The sequence below is a fragment of the Pelophylax lessonae genome (genome assembly GCF_965119305.1).
Source record: "Pelophylax lessonae genome assembly, chromosome: 7".
Taxonomy (NCBI): Eukaryota; Metazoa; Chordata; class Amphibia; order Anura; family Ranidae; genus Pelophylax; species Pelophylax lessonae.
The window spans coordinates 234,662,128-234,688,862 of NC_138774.1; the positions used below are offsets into that span (position 1 = coordinate 234,662,128).

General features: G+C 45.4%; 1 protein-coding gene across 1 annotated transcript in view; it reads left to right on the forward strand.

The window, feature by feature from the left end:
* Window positions 1-24,591, forward strand: part of MECP2 (methyl-CpG binding protein 2) — a 73,627-nt gene extending 49,036 nt beyond the window's left edge. Inside the window, exons 2-3 of the mRNA XM_082264031.1 lie at window positions 4,063-4,404; window positions 22,459-24,591. Coding sequence (XP_082120157.1) covers window positions 4,063-4,404; window positions 22,459-23,458 — 1,342 coding nt within the window. The 3' untranslated portion in view covers window positions 23,459-24,591. The remainder of the gene's footprint in view (window positions 1-4,062; window positions 4,405-22,458) is intronic.
* The last annotated feature ends 2,144 nt before the right edge of the window (window positions 24,592-26,735 follow it).

Sequence of the window (26,735 nt, forward strand, 5' to 3'; positions counted from 1 at the left end):
TCGCTGGCTTTAACGGCCTGGCTATTGAGACCCAGGTGCTGAAGGACAAAGGTTTGTCAGCTTCAGTTATTCCTACTCTAGTTGAAGCAAGGAAAGCGACTTCCAGAAAGATTTATCATCGCACATGGAAGTCCTACATTGCATGGTGTGAACCTTTGGGGTTCCGTCCTCGGTCTTATTCGATTAGTCGAATATTGGCTTTTCTGCAACAAGGGGTTGAGCAGAAACTGGCCTTGAGTACTATCAAGGGTCAGGTCTCAGCATTAGCCATCTTCTTTCAGAAGCCTTTGGCTACTCATTCCTTGGTGCGGAATTTCATCCAGGGGGTGCGACATCTGGCTCCGCCAGTGCACGCGCCGTTACCCCCCTGGGATCTTAATTTAGTGTTGTCGGTTCTTCAGAAACCTCCCTTTGAAGATATTAGGGAGATTCCTCTACCCACGTTGTCCCAGAAGGTGGCCTTCTTGGTGGCTATTACTTCTGCACGCAGGGTGTCAGAACTGGCCGCATTATCTTGTCGTTCACCATATCTGGTGGTTCATAGAGATAAGGTGGTTCTTCGTCCGAATCCATCCTTCCTACCAAAAGTGGTTTCAGAATTTCATCTGAATGAAGAAATTGTATTACCTTCCCTGTGTCCTAAGCCCAGTCATCCTCGGGAATTTGCTTTGCACTCCTTGGATGTGGTCCGGGCGATCAGGGTATACTTGAAAACGACAGACTCGTTTCGCAAGACGGATTCACTTTTTGTGATCCCAGATGGACCCAAAAAGGGGTTGCCTGCATCTGCCGCGACCATTTCCAGATGGATCAGACAGACGGTAGTGCAGGCTTATTCTATTAAGGGTCGGGAGCCCCCGTTCCCTGTTAAGGCGCACTCCACTCGGGCACTTAGTGCGTCATGGGCCTTTCGCCATCAGGCGTCAGTGGTCCAGGTGTGCAAGGCGGCTACCTGGTCGTCGGTGCATACCTTCTCTAAACATTATAAAGTTGATGTAATGGCATCGTCTGATGCCTCATTTGGCCGCAAGGTTTTGCAGGCCGCAATTTGAGGAGACCAGTGGTCTACCTCGAGGGTTTTTTTCCGTTGGAAAATTTTTTCTTTAGTCTCATTTTTTGTTTATAATGAGCCTTTAAAACTTCTAGTTTGGCACCGGTTGGGCCTACTAGATTGGATTTGATTTTGTCAATCCCACCCCTCATTTGTGGCACTGCTTCTGGATGTCCCAGCTCTTGAGAATCAAGAAGACTACGTCTGTCAATGAGCGATAGAGAAAAATGGATTTTTGTAAGAACTTACCGTAAAATCCTTTTCTCTTAAGCTCATTGACAGACGTAGTACCCGCCCCTCTATCATTGAGTTGGGTTGGGTTAAATTCTCTGTACTGCTTTGAACAGAACTGATTCCCTGTAGCAGAGAGAGGGAGGATATACCCTCAGGGACTGCCCCTAGGGTGGAGCCAGAACGTTTTGTCATTCTGCCTAGTCCTACTCCTGCGGAGACAACATAACCCAGCTCTTGAGAATCAAGAAGACTACGTCTGTCAATGAGCTTAAGAGAAAAGGATTTTACGGTAAGTTCTTACAAAAATCCATTTATTTTTTCCTCCTCTTCTCAATTATGTGCCACTTTGAGTTGGTCTATCACATAAAATCCCTATAAAATACATTTACGTTTTTGGTTGTAACATGACAAAATGTGGAAAATTTCAAGGTGTAGGAATACTTTTTCAAGGCACTAAGTGTAAATCTGCTCAATGAGACAAAGATGGCAAAAATAAAAACTTTGCAGGGGTATACGTGCTCTGTCCAAAATGAGGAAAAACGATTTTTGCCTAAAGTTCTACTCAAAATTTTCATTTTGACATGTGTCCAAAAAACGGCTCTGCCAGTGAAAGAGCTTATGGTTGTAATCTGTAATTGGCTACAGCTAATCACATGGTCCTGGTAGCCAGGTACCATGTGATTCCTGTGGCTCAATCAAAGACCACAACAGTAAGCAAGCTGTTCATGAATGGAAAGCCATTCATGACAGGTTGTTTACATTGGTCATAGCAATCGCATGATAACAATCTCATGATACCTGGTTACCGGTAACAGTAGTCACAAGGGGGGGGGGGGGGTGCTGCGCACATTTCTTAGGGGGGGTCCTAACCCACAAGAGGCAGAATCACGTATGGATACGTGACTGGGCCTGCAGAATATACTGTGGCGGGTCGGCAAGTGGCTAAAAAGTGTTAGGTGGAGTTGTATGTCGCTTAAACTCTAGTTAAAAAGTAAACACAGCAAATGTATGGTTTGTTTTTCACACAGTTGTTGCAATAAGTCCCTTATGACCTTTGGGAACCCAATTTTACTCTGAATTAGCACTGATTAGCGCGATTCCTTCTTGTGCTCTCCTTGGCATCTTTACTATCATTTCTACTGTTCATACTGTTACAAAAGTATACAGTATTTTGGAGTCCTTTTACATCATTGCAGTGCATGAGCGCACGTAGTAAGGAGCGTTGCATTAAAGCAGCCCATTCATTTGAACTAGGTGCCTAATGCACCAGAAAAATGCCATGTACCATTTCTGGCAGCATGCTGCAGTGCACATCCATCAGCAAGATGTAATAGGGTGCCATTCAGAATCAGTGGTGCATCATTGCACTAATGCATGGAACGTGTTACAGCAACATAGTAGTATGAAAAGGGGCCTTTAGTGTTTGCGTACATTTTTACAAACGCTAACAAAGAACAGCTGTTTCTTCCTATTAGACCTGAAATAGCTGCTCATAGCAGCTATGATACACAAGGCAAAGCCCTGGCTGTCACATTGAAAGTTGGTCTGGCAGTAATGTTTGCCCTAGGTCCTTTAACTGGCTAACATTAAACATTTAAGTGATTACATTGCAAATAACAAAATGTCAACCATAATACCAAATGTATTGTATTTATAATTTGTATGAATTTTATCACAAAGAATATGAGGTGTCCCTGTGCATCCAAACATTTTTTACTTCAGAGTTTGACATTAAGAAAAGGTGGCTAACATTGCAGGCCTGATCTATTGGAGAAATAATACAAGTGCGTTAAGCAAGAAGAGAAGCTGTAGTCTTTTACATTGACACTACATTAATAATAATAATGCAGTATTCATGACATGAATTCAGCAAAAGGCAATGGTATGTTTATATTACAGGCTAAAGCTAACTATTTATTTGAGATCTTATGGGCCTTGGATAACCAACCTCTGTTCATTTAAATACCATTTTAGGCATAGTAAAGTAGAAAAAGTTGTACTATGACCACTTGTGACCCCATGTTCTCAAAAGTGCCTTTTATAGATAATTCTTTTAGGGTTAAAGGTCATTTTAAATTTTTTTTTTTTTCCAATAACCTTGAACGCCTGGGAAAGTTCAGAATAAATGGTCAGAGAGATTATGGGCACAACGTCCTACAGGAGAATGTAGGTTCAGTGTATTATGTGTACATTATTGAGCTTATTAGCAAAGAGATTTCAGTCTTTGGCCCCTTTCACATGATCAGACCGATCAGGTCAGGCTGTCTGTTTTTCAGGTGGAGCTGATCGGGCCACCCATTGTACTCTGTGGGGAGGCGGATGTCAGGGGACATTTGTCCGCTGACACCCGCCTGCCATCCGATCCAACAAGATTCACTGAAAACAGATGGATGGCGAAAGGTTCGCCATCTGTCAAGTGGGTGGGATCAGATGAAAACGGACATGCTGTCCATTGTCATCTGATCTCCCCATAGAGGAGAGCGGGGCACTGACAGGTCCGTCTGCACAGAGAGCAGGGATGGACCTGTCACCTGCCTGCTAAGCGGGCATCAACAGAGCAATTTCCCTGCTGAGCTGAGTCCTTGAAAACAAATCGGCCCGTGTGAAAGAGGCCTAATGTGCGTGTTGGGCCTCGGTCAGCTTTCAATAAAGGCTCCAAATCCACTGTTTTTCATATGTTCCACTGCATTACTTCATATGTAACATGTTTACTTTGTGTTAATGTATACATTTTGTAAAGTATATTTGTAATAATCATGTCTTTTTCTTCACCCAAGGGAAGAAAAAACAGAAGATTTAGATCAGAAAGATAAACCCCCAAAACTCAGGAAAGTTAAAAAGGATAAAAACAGCGATGGAGAGCTATCTGAAGAAGCCCATCCATCAACACAGCAGTCAGAAGAACCCACTGAAGCACGAAAAGCTGAAGAACTTGAAAGTACAGAGGCTGCTGCACCTGCTGGCCCTGATGCTTCTGCCCTTCCTAAGCAAAGACGGTCTGTTATTAGAGATAGAGGACCTATGTATGATGATCCTACTCTTCCTGAAGGCTGGACAAGAAAGCTGAAGCAGAGAAAGTCAGGGCGCTCAGCTGGAAAATATGATGTTTATTTGATTAAGTAAGTTATTTATAAAATTGAAAGTGGGCCTGTCATTTTGCAGTAGACAACACCACAGAGGGAAAAGGGTGAGAAAGGTGGGCAGCGGCCCGTTTTTTTTTTTTTTTTTTCTCTTCAAGGCTGATGATACTCAGGGCCTACTCTTGATTTAGGCCTGATTGCAAAAAGGTGGGGATTCTTCCCACAGAGTTTCCTGGGGTGAAATCATCTTTTCTCACACAAAGCAAAGCATGCTTTCCATGTGTTATGGTAGACACTACGGGAAGTAGACTCTCTGGCTTTTAACATTGTGAGATTCACTATTTCAGAGAGAGATTCCTCCATTGTCCCCTGCACTGACAAGGTGTCTAGGACCCCTCCTCAGCCTTGGATAAAAAAGATGTCGCGCTCAGTGTCAAGAGAAGTTTGACTTCTAAAATCTGGTTCATGGATCTCTAATAATAATAATTAGCAACATGTACATCAAGCCAATGCGTTTCAGGGGAACAGATTCTCTCCCCCCCCCTTTTTTAGGGTTGTTGCTGTATAATCTACATGCTGAAACAACCCTAAGGGCGCACACAAAAGGCAGCAGCCCTATCCCCGAGAGGGCCCATCACCACCATCCATCACTGGGCAGTAGCCACCGGAAAGGCATTCCTTCCTTTTTGCCCACACGAATACCCACAAAAGACCAGTGACCAATCTAGTCAGTCCAGTGCAGTCTCTAATACAAGCTAGATTTCCTTGTCAGGCTGGCATCCATTTAGGGTTTTTCCTAGAGATCAGAAGAAAGGCTTTTGCCAACTCCACAACTGGACTCCTGAGTGACGAGGCCAGAGACAACCCAGTCTTTAGTATCAGGCAAATCAGTTTGTCCAGAGACTGAACCAATTAAGAAGACCGGATGAGCTGCAGTGTTCTGGCGTGGAACTGGGAAAATGAGTAGCCGTGCATTAGAATACTATCAGCCCAAGGCCTCTTGTGTAGAATGTAAGAGTTGGGTGACTCTTGGACTGAGTCTGGGAGCCTCAAGGAGAAAAACCTCTGGCTTGAGCTATTTCTAGGGTAAGACCTAGATAATCTAGGAAATGAGTAGGCTTTAATGCTTCTGAAGCTTCAGAATTCAACCGAACCATTGCAAAGTCTGAAATGTCCATTCCATGTTGTCAGTCAGCACCTGTGCCCACTGCTCACTCAACAGGAGGTTCTCCAGATTTTGCACAATAGGAGTTTCCTGGGACCTTAAGACTAGCACAGGGACCAAAAACGTTGAGGCCCAGAGTGTAAGTCGAACGACAGGTCTAGTGTCTGGAAGTGCTGAAGACTCACAACAAATTTGAGGGAGTGCTGATGTGCTGGACAAATGGTGACTTGCAAGCATACATCCTGATGAAGGGAGGCTATGACAGACCTGGTAGATTGCATGCACAATTCATGGACCTGAATAAAGACCTCTTGGCTTGGGAACTGCTGAAACCTTGCAGTGACTTCATGTCTTGTGATCCTACAGCTCCCCTGTGTCAGTGATTGGCTGCTGCATGGATAGCCAACAGCAGATGGACCATTGGAGCCAATGGGTGTTATCACAGCTCTGGGAGTTCACAGCCAATGTTGAGAGCTCCCTTTACACAGGGAACCTGGAGCTGCTGAATCACATGATCAGACCGGATTAAAAGAAAAGTACACAGATCTTTTTTTATACAGGGTATGCAGGATAGGTAAGAGGAGGAGGGAGGGAACATTTTAAGAATAGTTAGCCTTTACCAACATCAGAGCCTTTGTAGAAGAAGGCTCACAGGCCCATTAGGCCACAGGCAGATCAAAAAAATTATTCTGCATGGAGTCAGCAATCGTGGTTCCAATCTTTGGCCCCCAAAATCCTGCATAACTGCTGTGAGATCCTCCCAGGATAGAACCAAGGAGAAGGCCACTCTTGACAGAGCGAAGGAAGACTCTAGCAGAAGGCAACATTTCAGGCTGTCAGTATCAGGCCTTCAAACGGGTGCACTGCAGGCAGCCCTGAGCTGCTAGTGGACTGTGACCTGGAAGGACCCATTATGATGGGGACTGGTCCTTAAATGTCTAGGATCTGACATGTTGTGCTGTAAGGCGGGGACAACAAAGTTTAAGATGCAATGCTATGCAGATTCACAAGCTGGTAGCAGGAGCACCTTCAGCATTAACCCTTTCTGCAGTAAACCACCGGAAAAAAAAAAGGGATTCATAATGGTTCCCTGCAAGTCTTATTTGCGAAGTAACGCCCGCTGCTCAGTCTACATGACCTACACACAGTCTTCAGAGACTGGGTGAAACCAGAGGCTGTGCCACGACTCTGGACTTAAGAGCCCTCTGCTGCTAAAGCTGGATACACACTATCCAACTTTTGTGGTTCGCTTTTCTTCAGATTTACCTTTTCTATGTAGTGCAAGGGCCTGCCAGATTGCATACAAATTGAAAGTATTTAGGTTTGACCTCATATTATATGGTTTTGGTAAGTCTGAAGGAAAAAGTCTTCAGAAAATCTTATAGTGTGTATGGCCCTTAAGACAGAACACTCAGGTCTTGAAAGGACCATAGTGCAGAATCCAGTGGCTGAAGATCACATTCCATGCTTGCCCCACAATTGTCTAGTCCAGCAGGATCTGGGTACTGCCTCCAAAGCTTTTGCTGAGATTTGTTACGTATACGCAAGGTTATTTTTTTACTTCAGTAAAGATTCTACTACAATGCTTGATCTAGTCTTTGTGCACAGCTATCTGGATCATCCTCAATAGCCACACCGAAATATAAATTAAATTTATCTGCACCAAATGCCTTTGCAAAACCAGTTTTCTCTATCGTTTATCGACAAATGCAGCTCCATCTAGTCAGAGACTAAAGGGTTATGCTCCTCCTAGGAATAGGCACTAGGCAGGAAAAAATCTTAACCACACCTATGGGGGCTGTCCCTGCAGGCATAACCCCACACACTCTATCATCAAGCAGTTTGTTTCTGCCTAGTTTAAGGAATAAGACCTAGCTCCCTCGGATAATCTATATCCTTAAGGTTTCCCAGCCTGGCCAGCGAGCGTGAGTAGGTTATAGTCCAGAACTAGGCATCGCCGTGACAGTTCCCCGAAGAATGGGGATGAGCCTGCGAGTGGACCGTCTCTCTGGGACGCACATGACCTAGAACGCCGAGTCGCAGCTTCCGCTTGGCTGACAGCACCCCCATCCCAAGTGGTAGGGGATCTGTTTCGGAATGGCTCCCACCTGGTACCATGGTATGGTAAGTAAATCCCCCCCCCCCCCCCAAAAAACCCCTAGGAGTCTTTTTTGCACAGATCATGCTGGACGTCTCCTCTGTGGTCTGGTAATGTTTTTCTTGGGTTCCCTGTGGGTTTTTCTTCATTCGCTCTGCTATTCTCTTATAATAACCAGGGATTGTGAGCCTGCACTTATAGCCGTGGGACCGTGTTTTTGGCGGTCTTAAAGAGACACTGCCCAAATATTGGTAAAATGGAGTGCCAGGATTAAATATTTCACCTGCAGACCCCCCTGGGAGTGACAGCGGGATCTTCTGGTTCACAGTCTCAGCCAGAGATTGCAGCTTTCTTGCAAAATCTGATGTCTAAGGTATTTTGTCATTGCTAGTGCTGCCAGCCACAAACGCCCTCCGCCCTCACCTACATCAGCAGGGTATTCGGACTCTGAGATAGACATTACCGCCAAAGACGCAGACCACCCTGAGGGGTCGGTGTCGTCGCATTCTGATGGTGAAGAGAACCTGTCCTCATCAGCTGCCGCGCAGGAACAGGCTTTGGTGGAAGCTCTGATAGTTTCAGTGCGGGAACTTAAAACTGGCTGATGAACCCACAGCACCGGGTACGCAGGTGTCTTTTGGCTACTGCAGATCCCATAAATCGGGCAAGGTGTTCCCTTGTCCAGAATTGTTTCATACTATTATGAATGAACAATGGCGGAGCCTTAAGCACATGTTAGTGGTGTCTAAGCGATTTGCACGCCGTTACCCCTTTTGCGGAGGCAGTGGTCACTAGGTGGACTGTACCACCAAAAGTGGATCCCCCAGTGTCCAGGTTGAATAAAGTGACTCTGGTACCGGTGGAAGAGTCTCCAACTTTTTGCGGACCCCGTGGATAGACGGGTGGAATCCTTGTCCCGCCATTTACACGTGGTAGCAGGTCACTTATTAAAGACTACTTTTGTGAATGTTTTGGTAGCACAGGCTGCTACGGAATGGGTGAAGTAACTTAAAAGCTGAACGCCCCCCCAGGGTGTTGGAACTACTGGACCAGTTGGCTCAAGCCCTGGTGTTCATGTGTGATACGTCCCTGGATTTAGCCCCCTTAGTGGCCAGGGCATCAGTGGGGATTGCTATTAGGCGTATGGTGTGGCTAAAAAGCTGATCGGCGGACCAGGCTTCTAAAAAGGCCTTGACTGATCTTCCCTTGTTTGGACGAGTTGATCAAAGGTATCACGGGGGGTAAGCGCACTCCTCTTTCCCCATCCTATAAGGGCAAGGCCCCACGTCTGAGGCATGGGCCTTCTTTTAATGCTCATAAACATCTTTTTCGTGCCTCAGGGTCGCAAAAAAAAAAGGTAAATCATTCAGTTCTTCTGGGGTTTCCAAAAAGCCGTGGTTGAGGAAAGCAAGTCCTCATCTGCATGAAGGGGCGCCCTCTCACCTGATTCTGGGGTGGGGGGGACGTCTTTGTTTCTTTCTGGAACCCTGGACCTCCTTGATTTAGGACAAATGAGTTCACAAACTGATCAAATCTGGGTACAAGATTAAATTCCGGTCTCAACAGGTTCTTCCCATCCAATCTTCGACTATCCCCAGTCCGGTTAAGGGACTTGCTAGGGGCGGTACACGATTTGCTGTCGCAAGGAGTGTTTGTACCGATTTCTTTTCAGGAACGTTTTCAAGGGTTTTATTCAAGCCTCTTCACCGTGCCCAGGAACGAAGGCAAGGTGCGTCCCATCCTGGATCTCAAGGCCCTGAACCGCTTTGTGCGGATACAGAAGTTTCAGATGGTATCCATCCGCACGGTAGTGGCCTCACTACACCAGGGAGATTTCTTAGCCTCCATAGATATCAAGAACGCATATCTACACATTCCTATTTACGCTGGACACCAGCGGTTTCTTTGCTTTGTGGTCCAGAGGAGCATTATCAATTCGTGGCGTTACCCTTTGGTCTCACCTCAGCTCCAAGAGTGTTTACCAAGGTCTTAGCACCGGTATTGGCATTGCTGCGCTAGCGGGGGATTGCGGTACTGGGGTACCTAGACCATCTCCTGTTGAGCGGACTCTCCTTCAGTCTTGTTGGGGGATCTAACGGTCCCTGTCAGAACTCTGCAGGATTTCAGTTAGAACATCAGTTTCAAGAAATCTGCACTGACACCTGTCTTGAGGCTGGATTATCTGGTCTTGACTCTGGATTCAGCCTTGGCCAAGGTGTTTCTTCTCCCGGACAAGCTGCAAAAGTTTCAGGAGGCGATTCGGTTGTTGTTGGCAAACAATCTGTCCACTCTTCAAGTTTGCATGTAGGCTTTGGGTCTGATGGTATCAACCTTCGAGGTGGTTCCGTTTGCTCAGTTTCATACCAGACCTTTTCAAAGGGAGATTCTTGTCAAATGGAACAAGGATCCAAAGTCCTTGGACTCTTTGATTCGGTTAAGCCACAACACAAAGTCTGTTCTGTTGTGGTGGATTCAGTCTCAAGCACTATGCCTGGGCAAGTCCTTCCTCCTGTTGTTTTGGACGGTGGTGACCATGGATGCCAGCCTATCTGGCTGAGGCAGGGTGCTGGGAAATCTCTGTGCCCAGGGAACCTGGACAATGGAAGAGTTGAAACTACTGATAAATGTTTTGGAGCTCAGAGCAATAAAGCTTTGTCTGAGCCATTGTACAACTCGTCTGCAAGTTTTTCCGGTTCGGATTCAATCAGACAACTCCACAGCTGTGGCCCTACATGAATCGCCAGGGGGGCACCAAGAGTGTCTTGGCAGCCAAGGAGGTGGCCAAGATTCAGGCCTGGGCAGAAAACTTTATTCCAGCCCTCTCTGCTGTACACATTCCAGGTGTGGAGAACTGGCAAGCGGATTACCTAAGTCGTCAGGTGTTGGATGAAGGTGAGTGGTCCCTACACCCGGAGGTGTTTCATCTCCTGTGTGTTCTGTGGGGGACTCCCGAGGTCAATTCGCTTGCTTCTCGCCTCAACAAGAAGGTTCAGAGATTTGTAGCCAGGTCTCAAGATCCTCTGGTCGAAGCCACAGATGCTCTGGTGGCTCCTTGTTGTCAGTATCGGCTAATTTATGCCTTTCCTCCCTTGAAACTCCTGCCGAGGCTTCTGCGCAGGATAGAGGCGGAAGGCATTCCTGTCATTCTGGGGGCTTTGGACTGGCCTTGCCGGTCTTGATACACAGACCTAGTAAGACTGGTCGCCGATGCGTCTTGGAGACTTCCTTTCAGGGAGGATCTGCTGTCTCAAGGTCCGATCTTCCATCCTGCTTTACAGTCACTTTCTTTAACAGCATGGCTGTTGAAAGTCAGGTGTTGAGAGATGGAGGTCTTTCTGACTCTGTGATTCCTATGCTATTGAAGGCTAGGAAGTCGACTTCTAGGAAGATATCCTCGTACGTGGAAATCATATATTTCATGGTGTAAATCACTGAAGGTGCACCCTCGCCTGTTTTTGATTGCTAGGGTTTTGGCCTTTCTGCAGAAAGGAGTTAAACAGCGGTTGGCTTTGGGCACTTTCAAAGGCCAAGTGTCGGTTTTGGCAATGTATATCCAATGCCCGTTAGCTACGCATGCTTTGATTCATACCTTTTTATACAGGGAGTGCGCCATATGGCTCCTCCAAGAAGGTCCCCACTACTTTCGTGTGATCTCATTTTGGTATTATCTGTTCTTCAAAATCCTCCTTTCGAGAACATTCGGGAGATTTCTCTACTTTCGTTGTCCTAGAAGGTTGCCTCCTTGGTGGCTATCACATCTGCTCGTAGAGTACCTGAATTGGCGATGTTGTCCTGCCGCTCACCTTATCTGGCGATACACAGAGATAAAGTGGTGCTGCAAGTTTGCAAGGCAGCAAGTTGGTCGTCTGTGCATATGTTTTAATAAATTCTACAAAGTAGATGTGTTGGCATCTTCGGATGCTTCCTTTTGGCCACAAGGTTTTGCAGGCTGCTGTTTTAAAGAGAACTTTTTTTTTTTTTTTGGGTTTCTCTTTTGAGGGTGTATTGTGTTTTCAGGGTGAGCTCCAATTGTTCCTGGTTGAGCTTCATGTCACGTTTGCGTTGTCTTCCCACCCCTCATGAATATACTGCTTTGCGACATCCCTTTAGTCTCTGAATAGATGGAGCTGCGTCTGTCGAACGATAGAGAAAACTGGATTTTTATTAGAACTTACCATAAAAAGCTTTTCTCTGAAGTTCATCGACAGTCGCAGCACCTGCCCCTCTACTTCTGAGTGAATGGGGTTTTTTTTCTATTCTAAACACTGCTTGCAACTAAACTGCTTGATAGCAGAGTGTGTGGCGTTATACCTGCAGGGACAGCCCCCATGGGGGTGGTTAAGTTTTTTCCTGCCTAGTGCCTATTCCTGATGGGAGGAGCATAACCCTCTGAATAGATGGAGCTGCGTCTGTCAATGAAGTTCAAAGAAAAGGATTTTACGTTAAGTTTTTACTAAAATCCAGTTATTACTTTGCAAAAAAGAAAAAAGGGCCATTACCACTGTTCTTTACATAGCTTATGAAGAGAACAGAGCTGTGGGAGGGTCCCAGTAGGTCCACCCGCTACTGGTTGTCTGCAGAAAACTACAGGAGAGAGCAGAGACCTGACCAGTCACCCTGCAAAAAAAGAGGAAGCACCTGGTCATTTTCCAGGAAGCTCCTGCACAGAGGCAAAGTTTCACACCAGATTACTGCACGTCTGGTAGAAGTGCACAAAGCATAGCAAGATTCAAGGAAGAATACACATGCTTTTGTTTTGTGTATGTCTCTTGTATTTACAATATTTGCTTATAGAGTTTTGGCTTTAAGATGTAAGACCTATTTTTAATGTAAAAAAGATTGATTAATCTATTTTGTATTTTTAATTTAAATTTTACCATCGTCTGCACCTACTATTCTACATTTCCTTCCGATGTCTTTCCCATTCTCTGTTTATTTCACCACCACTAACAGATTCTTGTCATGTAGACTTTCAGGTGGTTTAGTGGTGTCCAATGGGAGTAATATTACCAAATTTCATAAAAAATCATATCACTTACCCTTTCTGGGAATTTACTGGTGACGACAAGCTTGACAGCAGACACACAAATGTCAGAGACTTGTGGACAGTGCAACTACAACCCAACTAAATAGCATAGCAAGGTTGGTCACCTTGGTTATCCCCACTACAGTTAAGCGAAACTGCTGGGTCACTGAACACCAACCCCAGTAATCAGGCAGATTCACTTCTAATAGAACGCTGACAGTTCAGTGTAAAAAAGTAAAAATATTGGTGCTGCAGTCTGTGTAATCCTTACGAGGTTGGGTGATTACTAATGTGGGGTATGACATACACTTATGTGTTAAGAGTCTAAAGAGGAGGAGTTAAAAACCAGACCCTATAATTTTTAGCTTTTTTTTTTTTTTTTCTTTTTTTTCTTTTGGCCAGCGAGCGGCATGCAGACCTCCGAGCTTGGTCGGCCGTGACATAGCCCCACTGGGCAGGGACAGCCCTGTGAGACAGAGGCGTAACTAGAAACTCCAGGGCCCCGGTGCAGGAAACCATGAAGGGCCCCCCGGAACCTTGGGTGGGGCCCTTCCCTTCAAGCCTGGGGCTCTTCCTATTGATCCTAGGGCCCTTTACTCTAGTTGCGGAGCCCTTTATTACGGTCCCGCAGTGGGCCCCCTTCCTGCCATCTTGGGGCCTCCCCACGGTGGTGGAATACCAGGGCCTGTCGCAAGTGTGACCTTTGCAATCCTGGAAGTTCACCCACTGTTGTCAGTAGTTTTTATTTTTTGGAATTTTAATTGTATTTTTTATCATTGTATTTTATTTTTTACAATGTCACTGACTTTGACTCTGTCCATTCAGAAAAGGAAGGAGCTGGTAAATTACATATTTACCAACCCCTTCCTGGTTCTCTATTGTGACACATCCCCTGCAGCAGCCGGCAGGAGGGGGGGGAGGGGGGCAGGGGAGCACACAGGGGCCCAGAGACAGCAGAACACAAGTGACCTGGATAGGAGGAGTGGCGGGGGCAGAAAACAGAGGAACCAATCTCCTCCATTTTCTTCCTCCAGCTACAGGAGGAAAAACAAGGACAGTGATTTCTCTACATGTTGCCCCCGCCGTCTCTCCTATCCAGGTGTACAGGGGAGGCTCCCTGGAGTATGGGGCCCGGTTGCAACTGCAACCCCTGTAGTTACGCCCCTGCTGTGAGGTAAACGCCTCGCGAAGTCGCATATGACCAGGCCCTGGCCCGAGTCGCAGCGTTCCTCCTGGCGGACAGCCGCCCCCCCCATTTCTATAGAGAGGGGTTCTGTCTGGAGCGGTGCCAACCCAGTTCCTGGTATGGTGAGCAGCTGTCCCCCCCCCTCTCCCCATGGAGGGTTTTGGGGTGGACGTTGGCCCCTCCTTGGGATGGTCGGACCCCCGGGTTTACTTCTTTCCTGTCAGGCATCCCCCTTCATCTGTCCCCCCATCCCCCCCCTCCACTTATGCTGAGGCTGTTTAGGTGGTCTGTTGGGGTGGGGGCAAGGCGCTATACTGGTGCTGGGGGCTGAGTCCTGGATTCTTTCATTTCCTAAACGCCACGCATGCAGTGCAGATTATCCTGGTGTGCAGGTGCCTGTTTCTGCTGGGTGGTGAGTCTGGTGGGGTTCTCTCCCACTCTGCTGAGGATTGCTTGGTGCTCGGTGCCTGGTGGCTGGGTGGTGCTGCTAGCGCAGTGGGGGTGTCCCTTGCAGTGTCTTACACCTTTTTTGTGGAGTTCCCCTGGTGACTCATGAAGTCTTTTGGGAGCACATCTCAACACCTGATCCCCTCTGAGACTATGGGGCCCTCTGGGTCCCAACCATCCATCGATGCTCTGATGGCCATCTTGGAGTATTTTGTGTCCAGGGTGGAGGTGGCTTTCAGGCAACGAGCTAGCAAAAAGCGTGCCCCCCCCCCCCCGCCTTCCTCTGCCTCATCTGTCTCATTAAATCCTGAAACTGATTTGGCCGCCACAGACCCTGCTGGGTCTGCAACTACGTGCCCGGAATCCTCTGATAGTGAGGATGATTCCTCCATGTCTGCAACTGCGCACAAAAAGGTGCTGGTGAAAGCACTGATTGTATCTGTGCACGAGACCTTGAAGATGGAGGACTCGGCTGCGACGGATGCGCAGGTTCCCTTTGGCACTCACAAGCCACCCAGAGCGGCACAGGTGTTTTCTTTTCCTGCCTATTTTGACAGAATTGTCTCTATAGAGTGGGAACGACCAAAGCATCCCTTTGGGGTCTCTTAGCGCTTTACTAGGCGTTACCCCTATGCAGAGTTTCTTATTGAGAAGTAGACTGTTCTAACGGTGGTGGACCCTCCGGTTTCCAGATTGAAGTAGGCAACCATGTTTCCATTTGAAGAGTCTCCGGCCTTTACGGATCCGGCTGACAGGAAGGCGGAGGCTGTGGCCTGCAATATGTACACTTTGGCTGGTTCGGCATTGAGGCCGGTATTCACCATTGCCCTGGTGTCGCAAATTCTGACCGAGTGGGCTAAGCTTTTACGCCGTGACCTGGAGGGAGAACGGCTCCCCCCTGCCTTTGCTGAGTTGGCGGACCAGCTGGTCCAGGGGCTGCAGTTTCTGTGATGCCTCTTTTGATGTGGCTCACCTAGTGGCACGGCTTTCTGTTTTGGCAGTGGTCCTTCGGCCTGTCTTTTGGCTCAAATGCTGGTCTGTGGACCAGACTTCCAAAAAAGGCCTTAACTGATCTTCCCTTTCAAGGAGATCACCTGTTTGGAGCTACCCTGGGTGACTTCTTCAAAGATCTTACAGGGGGGAAGAGTACCTTTTTTCCGCAGGCTACTAAGGGCAAGGAACCTTAGACACCTTAGTCGTAGACACCTTAGAACCTTAGTCGTAGACATGGGCCTTCCTTTTCGGCTCATAAGAAGTTTTTTTCGTCCCTCAGGGTCAACTGACAAGGGCTCGAAGCCTTTCAGGGCCTCTGTAGGATCCAAACGAACCTGATCTGGCAAACTGAGAGCGGGCTTTCCCAGACCCGCAGACCAAGCTCCTTCAGCATAAAGGTGTGCCCTCACCCACATCTGGGGTGGGGGGACATCTTTGCTTGTTTCTGGACCCGTGGACTTCCCTGGTACAAGACAGGTGGGTCCACTAAATCATTCAGTCTGGCTACAAGATCGAGTTTCGCTCTTGTCCCCTGGCAAGGTTCTTTCCTTCTAACTTGTGCCTGTCCCCTGACCGCTTGCAGGATGTGTTTCGGGGGGTACAAGACCTGTTGCTTCAAGGGGTGATTGTCCCGATTCCGACTTCAAAACGTTTTCAGGGTTGTTACTCATACCTATTTACCGTTCCCAGGAAGGAAGGCAAAGTGCGTCCAATCCTGGACCTCAAGCCCCTAAACTGCTTTGTGCAGGTGCAGAAGTTCCGAATGGAGTCCTTTTGCACCGTGGTGGCATCCCTGCATCTGCGATTTCCTTGCTTCTTATGACATCAAGGATGCCTACCTTCACATTCCAATGTATGCCAGTCACCAGCGCCAGAGGAACATTATCAGTTTGTGGCGTTACCCTTTGGTCTCGTCTCTGCTCCTCGGGTCTTCACAAAAGTATTCACCCCGGTGCTAGCTTTGTTATGCCAACGGAGGATCGCAGTGCTGGGCTACTTGGACAATCTCCTTCTGCGAGCGGAGACTCCTACTGCTCTGGTGAAAAACCCGGATATCGCAATACGAACTCTGCGGGAGTTCGGCTGGATTCTGAATTTTCAGAAGTCTGGGCTGGTTCTGTCCACAAAGCTGGACTATCTGGGCTTGGACTCTGGACTCGGCCTTAGCCAGAGTGCTCTTTCCTTTGGACAAACTCCAGAAATTGTAGGCTGCAATTGGTTTCCTGCTGTCCAGCAGATGGTCATCCCTCCAGACTTGCATGTGGGTGCTGGGCCTGATGGTGTCTGCCTTCAAGGCAGTTCCATTTGCACAGTTCCATACGAGGTCCCTGCAAAGCGAGATTCTGGCCAAATGGCACAAGACTCCGCATTCTCTGGATAATCCGATCCGGCTGAGTCAGGGAACGAAGGAGTCCCTGATATGGGGGCTTCGTTCTCCGGCTCTTCGGCTGGGCAAATCCTTCCTCTCCTTGTATTGGACAGTGGTCACCACGGATGCCAGCCTATCCGGCTGGGGAGACATCCTTGGCAAGCATTCTTGACACTGGAAGAGCCCAGACTACCCGATCAATGTCTTGAAACTCCCAGCGATCAGACTGTGCCTGGACCATTTGGATAGATCATCTTTAGGGATGTCCAGTGCACATTCAATCAGACAATGCCACTGCTGTGGCTTATGTCACCCACCAAGGGGGCACAAAAAGTGTCCTGGTGCCTCTGGAGGTAGCCGGAATTTTAAGGTGGGCAGATTGTTTCATTCCAGCCCTCTCCGCCGTACACATTCCTGGGGTGAAAAACAGGCAGACGGATTACCTCAGTCGATAGGTGTTGGACCAAGGGGAGTGGTCTCCAGCAGTTGTGTCTCCAGGAGGCATCCCCAAAGTGGATCTATTGATGTCTTGGATAAACGGAAAGGTGCGGAGGTTTGTGGCTCGGCCTGTGATCCTCTGGCGGATGACACACACGCGATGGTGGCCCGTGGGGTCAGTATCATCTGATTTACACCTTCCCTCCTCTCTTCTGCCAAGACTTCTACGCAGGATTGAAGCAGAAGGGATTCCTGTCATCTTAGTGGCTCCGGACTGGCCTCACCAGGCTTTGTATGCTAATCTGGTGCGGCTGGTCGCCGATGTTCCTTGAAAGCTTCCTCTCGGGGAGGATCTGCTGTCCCAAGGACCAATCTTCCATCCTGCTTTACAGTTGCCTCCTTTTGGCGTCTTGGCTGTTGAACACCAGGTGCTGACAGTGATTCCTACACTGTTAAAAGCTAGGAAATCTACTTCTAGGAAGATCTACCATCGTACTTGGAAGATGTTCATTGTGTCTTTTGGGATTCATCCTCGCTCCTGCTCGGTGACTCGGATCTTGACCTTCCTTCAACGGGAGGTTGAACAGAAATTGGTCTTGAGTACCATCAAGAGCCAGGTGTCAGCTTTTGCGGTTCTCTTCCAGCGACCTTTGGCCACTCACTCCCTGGTGTCCGACATTTGGTTCCTACAGTGCGGTCTCCGTTGCCGCCCTGGGACCTCAGTTTGGTGCTTTCGACCCTCCAGAAGCCTCCCTTTTGAGAATCATCGGGTGATTCCCCTGCTTACGCTGTCCCAGAAGGTGGCCTTTTTTGGCGGCTATCCCCTCTGCGCACAGGTTGTCGGAACTGCGGCATTATCCCGTTCACCTTACCTGGTAAATCACAGCGATAAGGTGGTTCTTCCCCCCTGACCGTCGTTCCTTTCATGTTTGTCTCTGATTTTCATTTGAATGAAGACATTGTGTTGCCTTCCTGTTGTCCCAGGCCTAAACATCCAAAGGAAATGGCCTTGTATGCCTTGGATTTGGTCCGGGCAATTAGGGTGTACCTGGCAGCTACAGAGACCTTTCATGAAGTCAGACTCCCTATTTGTGCTCGCGGATGGGCCTCATAAAGGGTTGTCTGCTTCCTCTACGGCTATTTCCAGATGGTTTAGATAGTGATTCAGGCCTATTCCATCAAGGGTCAGGTTCCTCCTTTACCCGTTCAGGCGCACTCTGCTAGGGCGCTTAGTGCCTCCTGGGCCTTTCCGTCATCAGGCGTCAGTGACGCAGGTTTGCAAGGTGGCCACCTGATCGTCGGTGCACACTTTCACAAAGTTCTATAAAGTGGATGTGTTGGCATCCGCCGATGCTTCTTTTGGTTGCAAGGTTTTGCAGGCTGCTTTTGAGAGAACCTGATCCTTGTTGAGGGTGTATTGTTTTTTTCAGGTGGGCTTAAGTTGGTTTAGATAGTGATTCAGGCCTATTCCATCAAGGGTCAGGTTCCTCCTTTACCCGTTCAGGCGCACTCTGCTAGGGCGCTTAGTGCCTCCTGGGCCTTTCCGTCATCAGGCGTCAGTGACGCAGGTTTGCAAGGTGGCCACCTGATCGTCGGTGCACACTTTCACAAAGTTCTATAAAGTGGATGTGTTGGCATCCGCCGATGCTTCTTTTGGTTGCAAGGTTTTGCAGGCTGCTTTTGAGAGAACCTGATCCTTGTTGAGGGTGTATTGTTTTTTTCAGGTGGGCTTAAGTTGTTTTGGTTGAGCTCCTGTTGCCTGGTTGGCTAATGTTTAGCCTTGGGAAATTTTTTGCTTTTCCCACCCCGCATATTTAACACTGCTATTGAACGTCCCAATGTTTGAGAATATCAGAAGCTGTGTCAAACAATGAGCGAAAGAGAAAATGGGATTTTTTGACTTGCTGTAAAATCCATTTCTCTGATGTTCATTGACGGACACAGCACTCACCCCTCTGTGGAGTTGTAATTATTCTGACACTGCTTGTAAAAATAGAGTACCTATAGCAGGGAGAGGGAGTATACCCCCTTGGATTGCTTATAGGTGTAGCCAGACTTTTCTGCCTAGTGTCCTACTCCTGTAGGGAGCATTATAACCAATGGTTAAGAATATCAGGAGCTGTGTCCGTCAATGAACATCAGAGAAATGGATTTTAGGGTAAGTCAAAAATCCCATTTTATTAAAAAAGAAAATCTCTATATGCGAGTACCTTTTGCACTCTCCCTTCCTTCCTAAATCCACCTAAATTAGCTGCCAGCTCTATGATTCGAACAAGCAGAATAGATAAAAGAAATAATATATAAGCAGTACACTGGTTTTACTAAAACCCAATACTAGCTAGCCACCTGTGTAAAATTTATCATACAAAGAGCATGTACAGAAACACCATGCTATAAACGCTTTGATATTATTTCAATCATTCATTTAAAATGTTACTATTATTAAACAGTGCTACAGCTCTTTCTTTACGTGCCTAGATCATTCAACAAATTCCACAATATAATCTCTTGATGTAGCTTTTCCATCATATAAATTCCCTGTTGTGTGCTTGCAATCCAAACCACTCAATATGTGCTCGATGATGTTCCTTTTGGTACCACACTTTCTTGCTTTGGCCTAAACTGATGTATATCTGTTCAGGAATGCTTATAATTGCTGTCATAACCATGGCCTTTTACTACTGTACTTAGTTAATTAAACTCCCCTCAAGCAAATATTTGGGTATATACCACTAGGTTGTCAGAATTATGATAGTCATAATCAGGGACTCGCGTTAAAGTAGAGCAATAGACAAGTTTTTTTTATTTTTTTCATTTTGGATAGAGCAAGGAAGGGTTATAAAACCTCTATTAGATTTTCCCTTCCCTTCTGCAGAGATTTCCCTTCACTTCCTGTTCCATAGCCAAACAGAAAGTGAACTGCAAATTAAAGTAATCCCTTGGGGGGCCCCCAGATCGCCAAAACTATTTTCCCCATTGGAAGTTGTCCCCTTTATTACTTTTCTGGGGAAAACCCAAAATGTGGGATTTTCTTTTACTTTCACTTTCAATGATAATGGTAAACGTAACAAATGGAGAGGGTGAATCTCCCTGACAGGGCATACACAACAATATTCACTAACAAGCTCCATCACTCTATCAAACACTAAAAAAAAAAATTGCCCCTTTTTAGTTATAATTTAACCACTTTTTTAGAGCTGACAGTCGTAATAAGAACCCATACGTCTAAGCAGCCGCTCAGGTGTTATAAGCAGCTGGAGGGGATGTCTCCCTCCACTCCGCCTTGGCTCTCTTGTCCGACCGGGAGATCCGAGTGATCACCTGGAACGTCCATCAGCTAGCCAGAGACCCGAACAAAGCCAGGAATAGGTTTTGATTGGGTCTCTGATGTAGTAACCTGGACACGACATCACAACATCACTTCGAGTTTACTGGAGTCTTAAAGGTGCCAGTTTTTAAAAATGTGAAAGTATTCAATAACGCTGATCTTGGTGTTTTGAATGCTTTCAAGTTCAGAGGAGGGGTTTGGGGTCTTATAGGCCCCAGATCCTTCCATAAAGAGTACCTGTCACTGCCTATTACTGTAACAATGAATGTTTACATTCCTTGTGATCGTAAGGGTGAGAGCAATAATTCTAGTGCTAGACCTTCTCTGTAACTCTAAACAGGTAACCTGTACACCTTTTTAAAATGTCGCCTATGGAGATTTTTAAGTACCGTAGTTTGTCGCCATTCCATGAGCATGCGCAATGTTAAAGCCTGTTAGGAATCTATTTACTCAGCATAATATAATTTTTCACATTATTCCAAAACAATAAAACTAACTTTACTATATATATATATATATATATATATATATATATATATATATATGAGAGAGATAGATAGATAGACATATATATTGTTTGAGGGTTAGAAGTAGTTTTCTAGCAACAAATACTGATTTTAACTTTTAAGCAACAAATGTCAGAAAAAAGGCCTGGTCTTCAAGTGGTTAAAAGTGAAAAGGGGACATAGTAGGGAACCTTGAAGCATGGACCTTCAAAGTTCAAAGTCTAGAGTTGTGACTTCCATATTTCTTCTGCAACAGACAGAGCACACCAGCAACCATAGACTGCAGCCTTGAAAAAAATTATCTTGGCATATCACGTGCCTGTGCCCTATTTTTAGTTATAAATTGTATTTTTAAAATTGCTTAAGGGAGTTGTAAAGTCAGAAGGCTTTTTTTTATCTTAATTCATTCTATGCATTAGGATAAAAAAACTTCTGTGTGTAGCAGCCTCCCCAGCACCCCCTAATACCTACCTGAACCTGATCTCTCTCCAGCGATTTCCACGAGTCCCTCAGCCATCCAGCTGAGACACAGCAGTGGCGTCATTGGCTCCTGCTGCTGTCAATCAAAGTTAATCAAAGTCAGCCAATCAGGAGAGAGAGGGGACAATTCATAAATCAATTTGATTTAATTGCTTTTTTCCCTTTTTGTTCACCCTGCTCTGCTTACATTGTCGTGAGCTGTACTGCCATTATAGTTGATTAATGTAATTGTATTTTCTAAAAGTCGTCTTCCAGGACAGCCCATGAGACCTTGGGGCCCCTCCTACCAGGACAGGAAACACATTCAAAATTTAAATAAAAGGTGGTCCCTTGGTCCTCACCTTCAGTATTTAGTGTTTCCTCCGGACAGGGGGTGACATGTTCCTGGAACTGAAGCTCCTGGTCTCCTGGACTGTCCTTGAAGACTTGGAAAAGATGCATCTTCTTCTGCCCAAGTGCGGTACCCCTTAGTGCCGCAATAGGGGCTGACCGCTCTCTCCTGTTCTCGTGGTCCACACGGGCAGGACCGTGAATGTAGTCAGTGGATCGCAGGGGGAGTTCTCTTCCGTTCCTAGCGGCGTCCTTGGAGCAGCACACGCTCCCTCTTGTTTACAAATCACCTATGGCAACCAGTAAAATAAACGAAAAAAAATTGGGCAGGGGCCAGAAAAGTGCCTATTCATGTAGAGGGAAGGAAATAGTAAATTGTTAGGAAAATCCTGGGAGCTCCACAAATGTCTCGCGTATAGCAAATGTGTTAAAGGTTAAATATAATGGTATGTGTTTTAATCCAGTGCATTCAAACTTGGCAGACAGCACCACCTACAGGCCATTATTAGGTGTACAAACAGGTGGGAAGTTTTCCTTCAAACGCAACCACTTTGCAGTAATAATTCCTCCACAAATAACCAACACATTTTTACATACACAAGTGTATATTTTTAATGTAATTTATCACAAAGTGTCTTGCCAAAGATTGACATGATGATATATAAGGTATGCACTGCTTATCATACTGTGTATTTATTTATATTTTGTTTTTGTTTTTTTTAAATAGCCCAAGTGGAAAAGCTTTTCGGTCCAAAGTCGAGCTTATAGCATACTTCCAAAAAGTAGGCGACACATCCCTCGACCCCAATGATTTTGATTTCACTGTAACCGGAAGAGGGAGCCCCTCTCGAAGAGAACAGAAACTTCCGAAAAAGCCCAAAGCTCCAAAATCCACTGGCACTGGCCGAGGAAGGGGAAGGCCAAAAGGAAGCGGGAAGGCAAAGCCAACAGTTAAGCTAGAAGGTGTACAGGTTAAGAGAGTAGTTGAAAAGACTCCAGGAAAGCTTCTGGTCAAAATGCCTTTATCTGGACATAAAGAAGAATCCGATGCAACCACATCAGAACAGGTTCTTGTCATAAAGCGTCCAGGCCGGAAAAGAAAATCAGAAATTGACCCATCAGCAGCTCCAAAAAAACGGGGCCGCAAGCCAGGCATCGCCAGTGCTGCTGCGGCAGCAGCCGAAGCCGCAAAGAAAAAAGCAATCAAAGAGTCTTCCGTTAAGCCCCTCCTAGAGACTGTATTACCAATAAAGAAACGTAAGACGCGGGAAACTGTGAGCCTGGAGGTTAAAGACGCAGATCCCCCGGAGATTCCCTCTGTTATCACTGAAAACATCGCAAAAGTACAGAACCCTGCAGAAAGTAAAGAAAGCAGCCCTAAAAGCAAGAGCACTCTGCCCAAAAAGGAGCAACAACATCACCACCATCATCACCACCATCACCACCATTCGGAATCCAAGGCATCCACAACTAGTCTAGAGCCAGAGACTTCAAAGGACAGCGTAAGTGCCCCAGAGCCACAGGACTTAAGTGTCAAAATTTTTAAAGAGGACAAAGTACCCGAGAGCGATGGCTGCACACAGGAGCCGCCTAAGACTCAGCCTGCAGATAAGTGCAGAAACAGAGGGGAAGGTGAACGAAAAGACATTGTTTCTTCATCCATACAACGGCCGAGCGGGGAGGAACCTGTTGACACCAGAACACCGGTGACCGAAAGAGTTAGCTGACTTTTTGAGAAGTTTAAAGAGAAAAACAAAAAACAAAAAAAAAAACATTTAACTAAAGGCAGCTGTTGTCTCTTCTCCTTGTTGGTAGGGCTCTGACAACGCTTCCCTATAAATGAAGTAAAGAAAAGTCTATTTTTCCTCCTGTAGCTTGGAGTTTCGTAGCTTCAGGGTGGGAGTGAATGTCAGTTGTGGATCTTTTTATTACCGACGAGCACAGTGAGTCAGGGGTGAAGACTTCTAACAGAGACAGAAGCAGCTTTGCACTTTTTTTATACTAAATAGGCTCCTTTGAACATGGCTTATTCTGCATCATACTACTGACCAAGGTGGGCTGTCTCCTTAACTTTTTAGGTATGCCAACTTAAGCTTTGCTCCTATTTAGCACACTCCAGTCCCCGTGCCATCTGTAGTGGCATTCTTGTTGCTGCAGATCAGAATCTTGCATATTTACTTTTTACCTGTGGTAAATATAAAAAGTATGGGGTTTGATTTAGTCCAGACCACAGTATTGCCAAATGATTGTGTCCCATGGACTGAGCCAGGGTATACAGAAGCCTTTTAAATAGGGTACCTTATCTGCCATTTATACATTAGAACTTTACCCAATGCTCTCTTCTCCTTTTAGTTTTTTCAGTGGCAGCTGGCGTATTAAAAGGCTATGTAGATATTTTTGTTATTCTTGTGACTTTAGTACATGGTTAGTCATATAACTAAAGGGGGAAATTTAAACCTATTATGTGACCCCTTGGGTATTAAGTTGAGACTATAATGTTTGAAAGACTATTTTTTAAATAAATTACCCCAGCTCCTAAAAAAAAATGTACTATTGGTGATTTGGCCTATATAATGGTGGCAGTTTGGCAATACCTTATTTACTGAGAAACAAAAGAGTGGCAGTGGAAGGGATTTTAGGAGACTAAGGATACTTGTAGTTACAGTGAAAATTTTGTTTGTCATTTTAGTTGTGTAAAGAACTGTCAGTAATATTTGTGGACATAAATGTAGAAACCTAGAGAAGTGAATAACCATTGGTGAAAAGTTAATGTGGGGGATGAATGATAATGTGGTATGCACAATAGACTTCCTAATAAATAAGCCGCTCATTGAAGAACACTCAAAGCAGCCTCTTTATAGGCTGATAGCATAAAGCAGGATATTTCCCTAAACTATGAAGAAATGTATAGTAGGGTCCAAAAGTCTGAGGTTAGTATCAAAGAACTGTTTATTTTATAATTTATATGATAAAAAAGGTAATTTGTTCTAACCTAAATGAAAAATTTCTAACAACTTTATGTCATGTTTTACTAATGCAAATCAACAGAAATGTATAAGTATTTTCAGTACTGTCATTGTGCAGTTGGTCCTTTGTAAATCCATTCCATAACGGGTAAATCTTCCCCACACCTAAACATTTACACCACCACGTTTGACTGTAGGTTTTATACTCTGTTGTGATGTGGCCATGTCCTTGGATAAGCTCAACTTAAATTCCAACTCCAGCCAATTTGAAATGATAAATGTAAGTTCTTTTCAGTCATCCACATACAGGCCAGACTTAAACAGTGATATTTATGTATTATTAGCCCATACTTTTTTGCACATTTGTTATGTTATTATTTATAATTTATATTGGAAACTGCTGCTCTCCCAAACATTCGTTGACTGCAAATTTACTAGTAGAATTTTTTTTTTCTGTTTATCTGGATTTGAATATCATATGATGGTCCTCTTTTGACTTGTGATGAAGTGCATTTGATATGCTGGTTTTAGATGCTCTGATCACTTTAGAGCTGCAATGTGTAAAATTATCTCCAGCATACATTATTATACTGGTCACTAAGGAACTATGCGTGTAGCTGCAGTCTGTCTCTGAAATATTTCCTCGTCACTCAAGAACATTGAGCATAAAATGATTCCTTCATCTCCTTACCATAATGATAGAAATGATTCTAAAATATTTCAGTGCTTTTCTGACATGAAAGAATATGTTTACTTTAAAAAATAAATGCATATACATCCCATATGGGTAAGCCGATTCTCCCTGACAGGAAGACTCAATGAAAGAACTACAAGCCGACAGCCACTAAGGATGTCAGGGCTTGTAGTTCATTCAGGCACACAGGGCTTTGTGTCTGAATGACGCAGCCATGTGGGCGGAGCCCCGCATGGACGCACTTTTTTTTTTTTTTTTAAGTAGTGGCAGCTAGTATGGGGAACTTCTCCCCATACTGCTGCCACAGGGAGGGGGGTCAGCGGGGCAGCACTGGGAACATGTTACACCCCTAAAATCAGGTAGAACATGTACCATGTTTCCAAAGGTGAACTTATCCTTTGAAGTTGAACTCCAGTAATTCAGCCAATCTCGAAAATGTGCCTGCATGCCACCTTTAATTTACATTTGACAGTTTTATGGAGCTCTGTGAGCACAGCTATTGCTACACTCTCCGACCTCTGTAAGGAGAAGCACTGCATCTCTGCCCTCGCCTCTCCTTTGCTCTTTATTTGTATTTTATGAATGGTTTCACAATAAACAAAAAGCTCCATCATTAGGTGAGGGGAGGGTAGGGGTGAGCACAGTGGTTGCATGCGACCCTGCAGCTGACTTTCTGGAATTCGATTTAAGAGCTAGGGCCGATTTCACATATTTGCACTGCATTAGCACACCAAAAAAAGGTGCATGTACTATTTTCTGAAATGCCGCACAATACAACCCCTGGTGTAGCATTGCCATGCATTATATTGGGACCTTAAAGAACTATTAGGACCTAAAAAAAAAAAAAAAACTGCTGTCTCTGCGCTTACTATCTCACTAAATAAACTAACCATTAACCTTTTCTAAACTGCTAAAGTGTTATAAATGAAAAACTTCAAGGATATAATATGTGAAATATTAGATTGGACGTTAAGACCTACAGAATTCATACACATTTATTTGAAGCACACGTGTTATGTAAATAAGTCATGTTTTCATAAAAATGAAATCATTTCAATTGTTCATGAACAGGCTAGGTACATTTTGGTTTCACACAAATCACTTTTTAAAAATAATTTATTTTGAAATAAACATTGTTCTTCAGACTTTTGGACACCACTGTATACAATTAATTTACAGATTTGCTGTTTAGAATTAAACACCCTCGAGATAACGCTGTGAAAGAAGCAGCCATTCACCAACCCAGGCTCTGTGTATCAGTTCAGTGTCATAAAGCTTCACCTGTTCACTGATACATTATTCTTGTTACCAGTATATAGTAGTGGGAGAATGGCTCCTATCAGA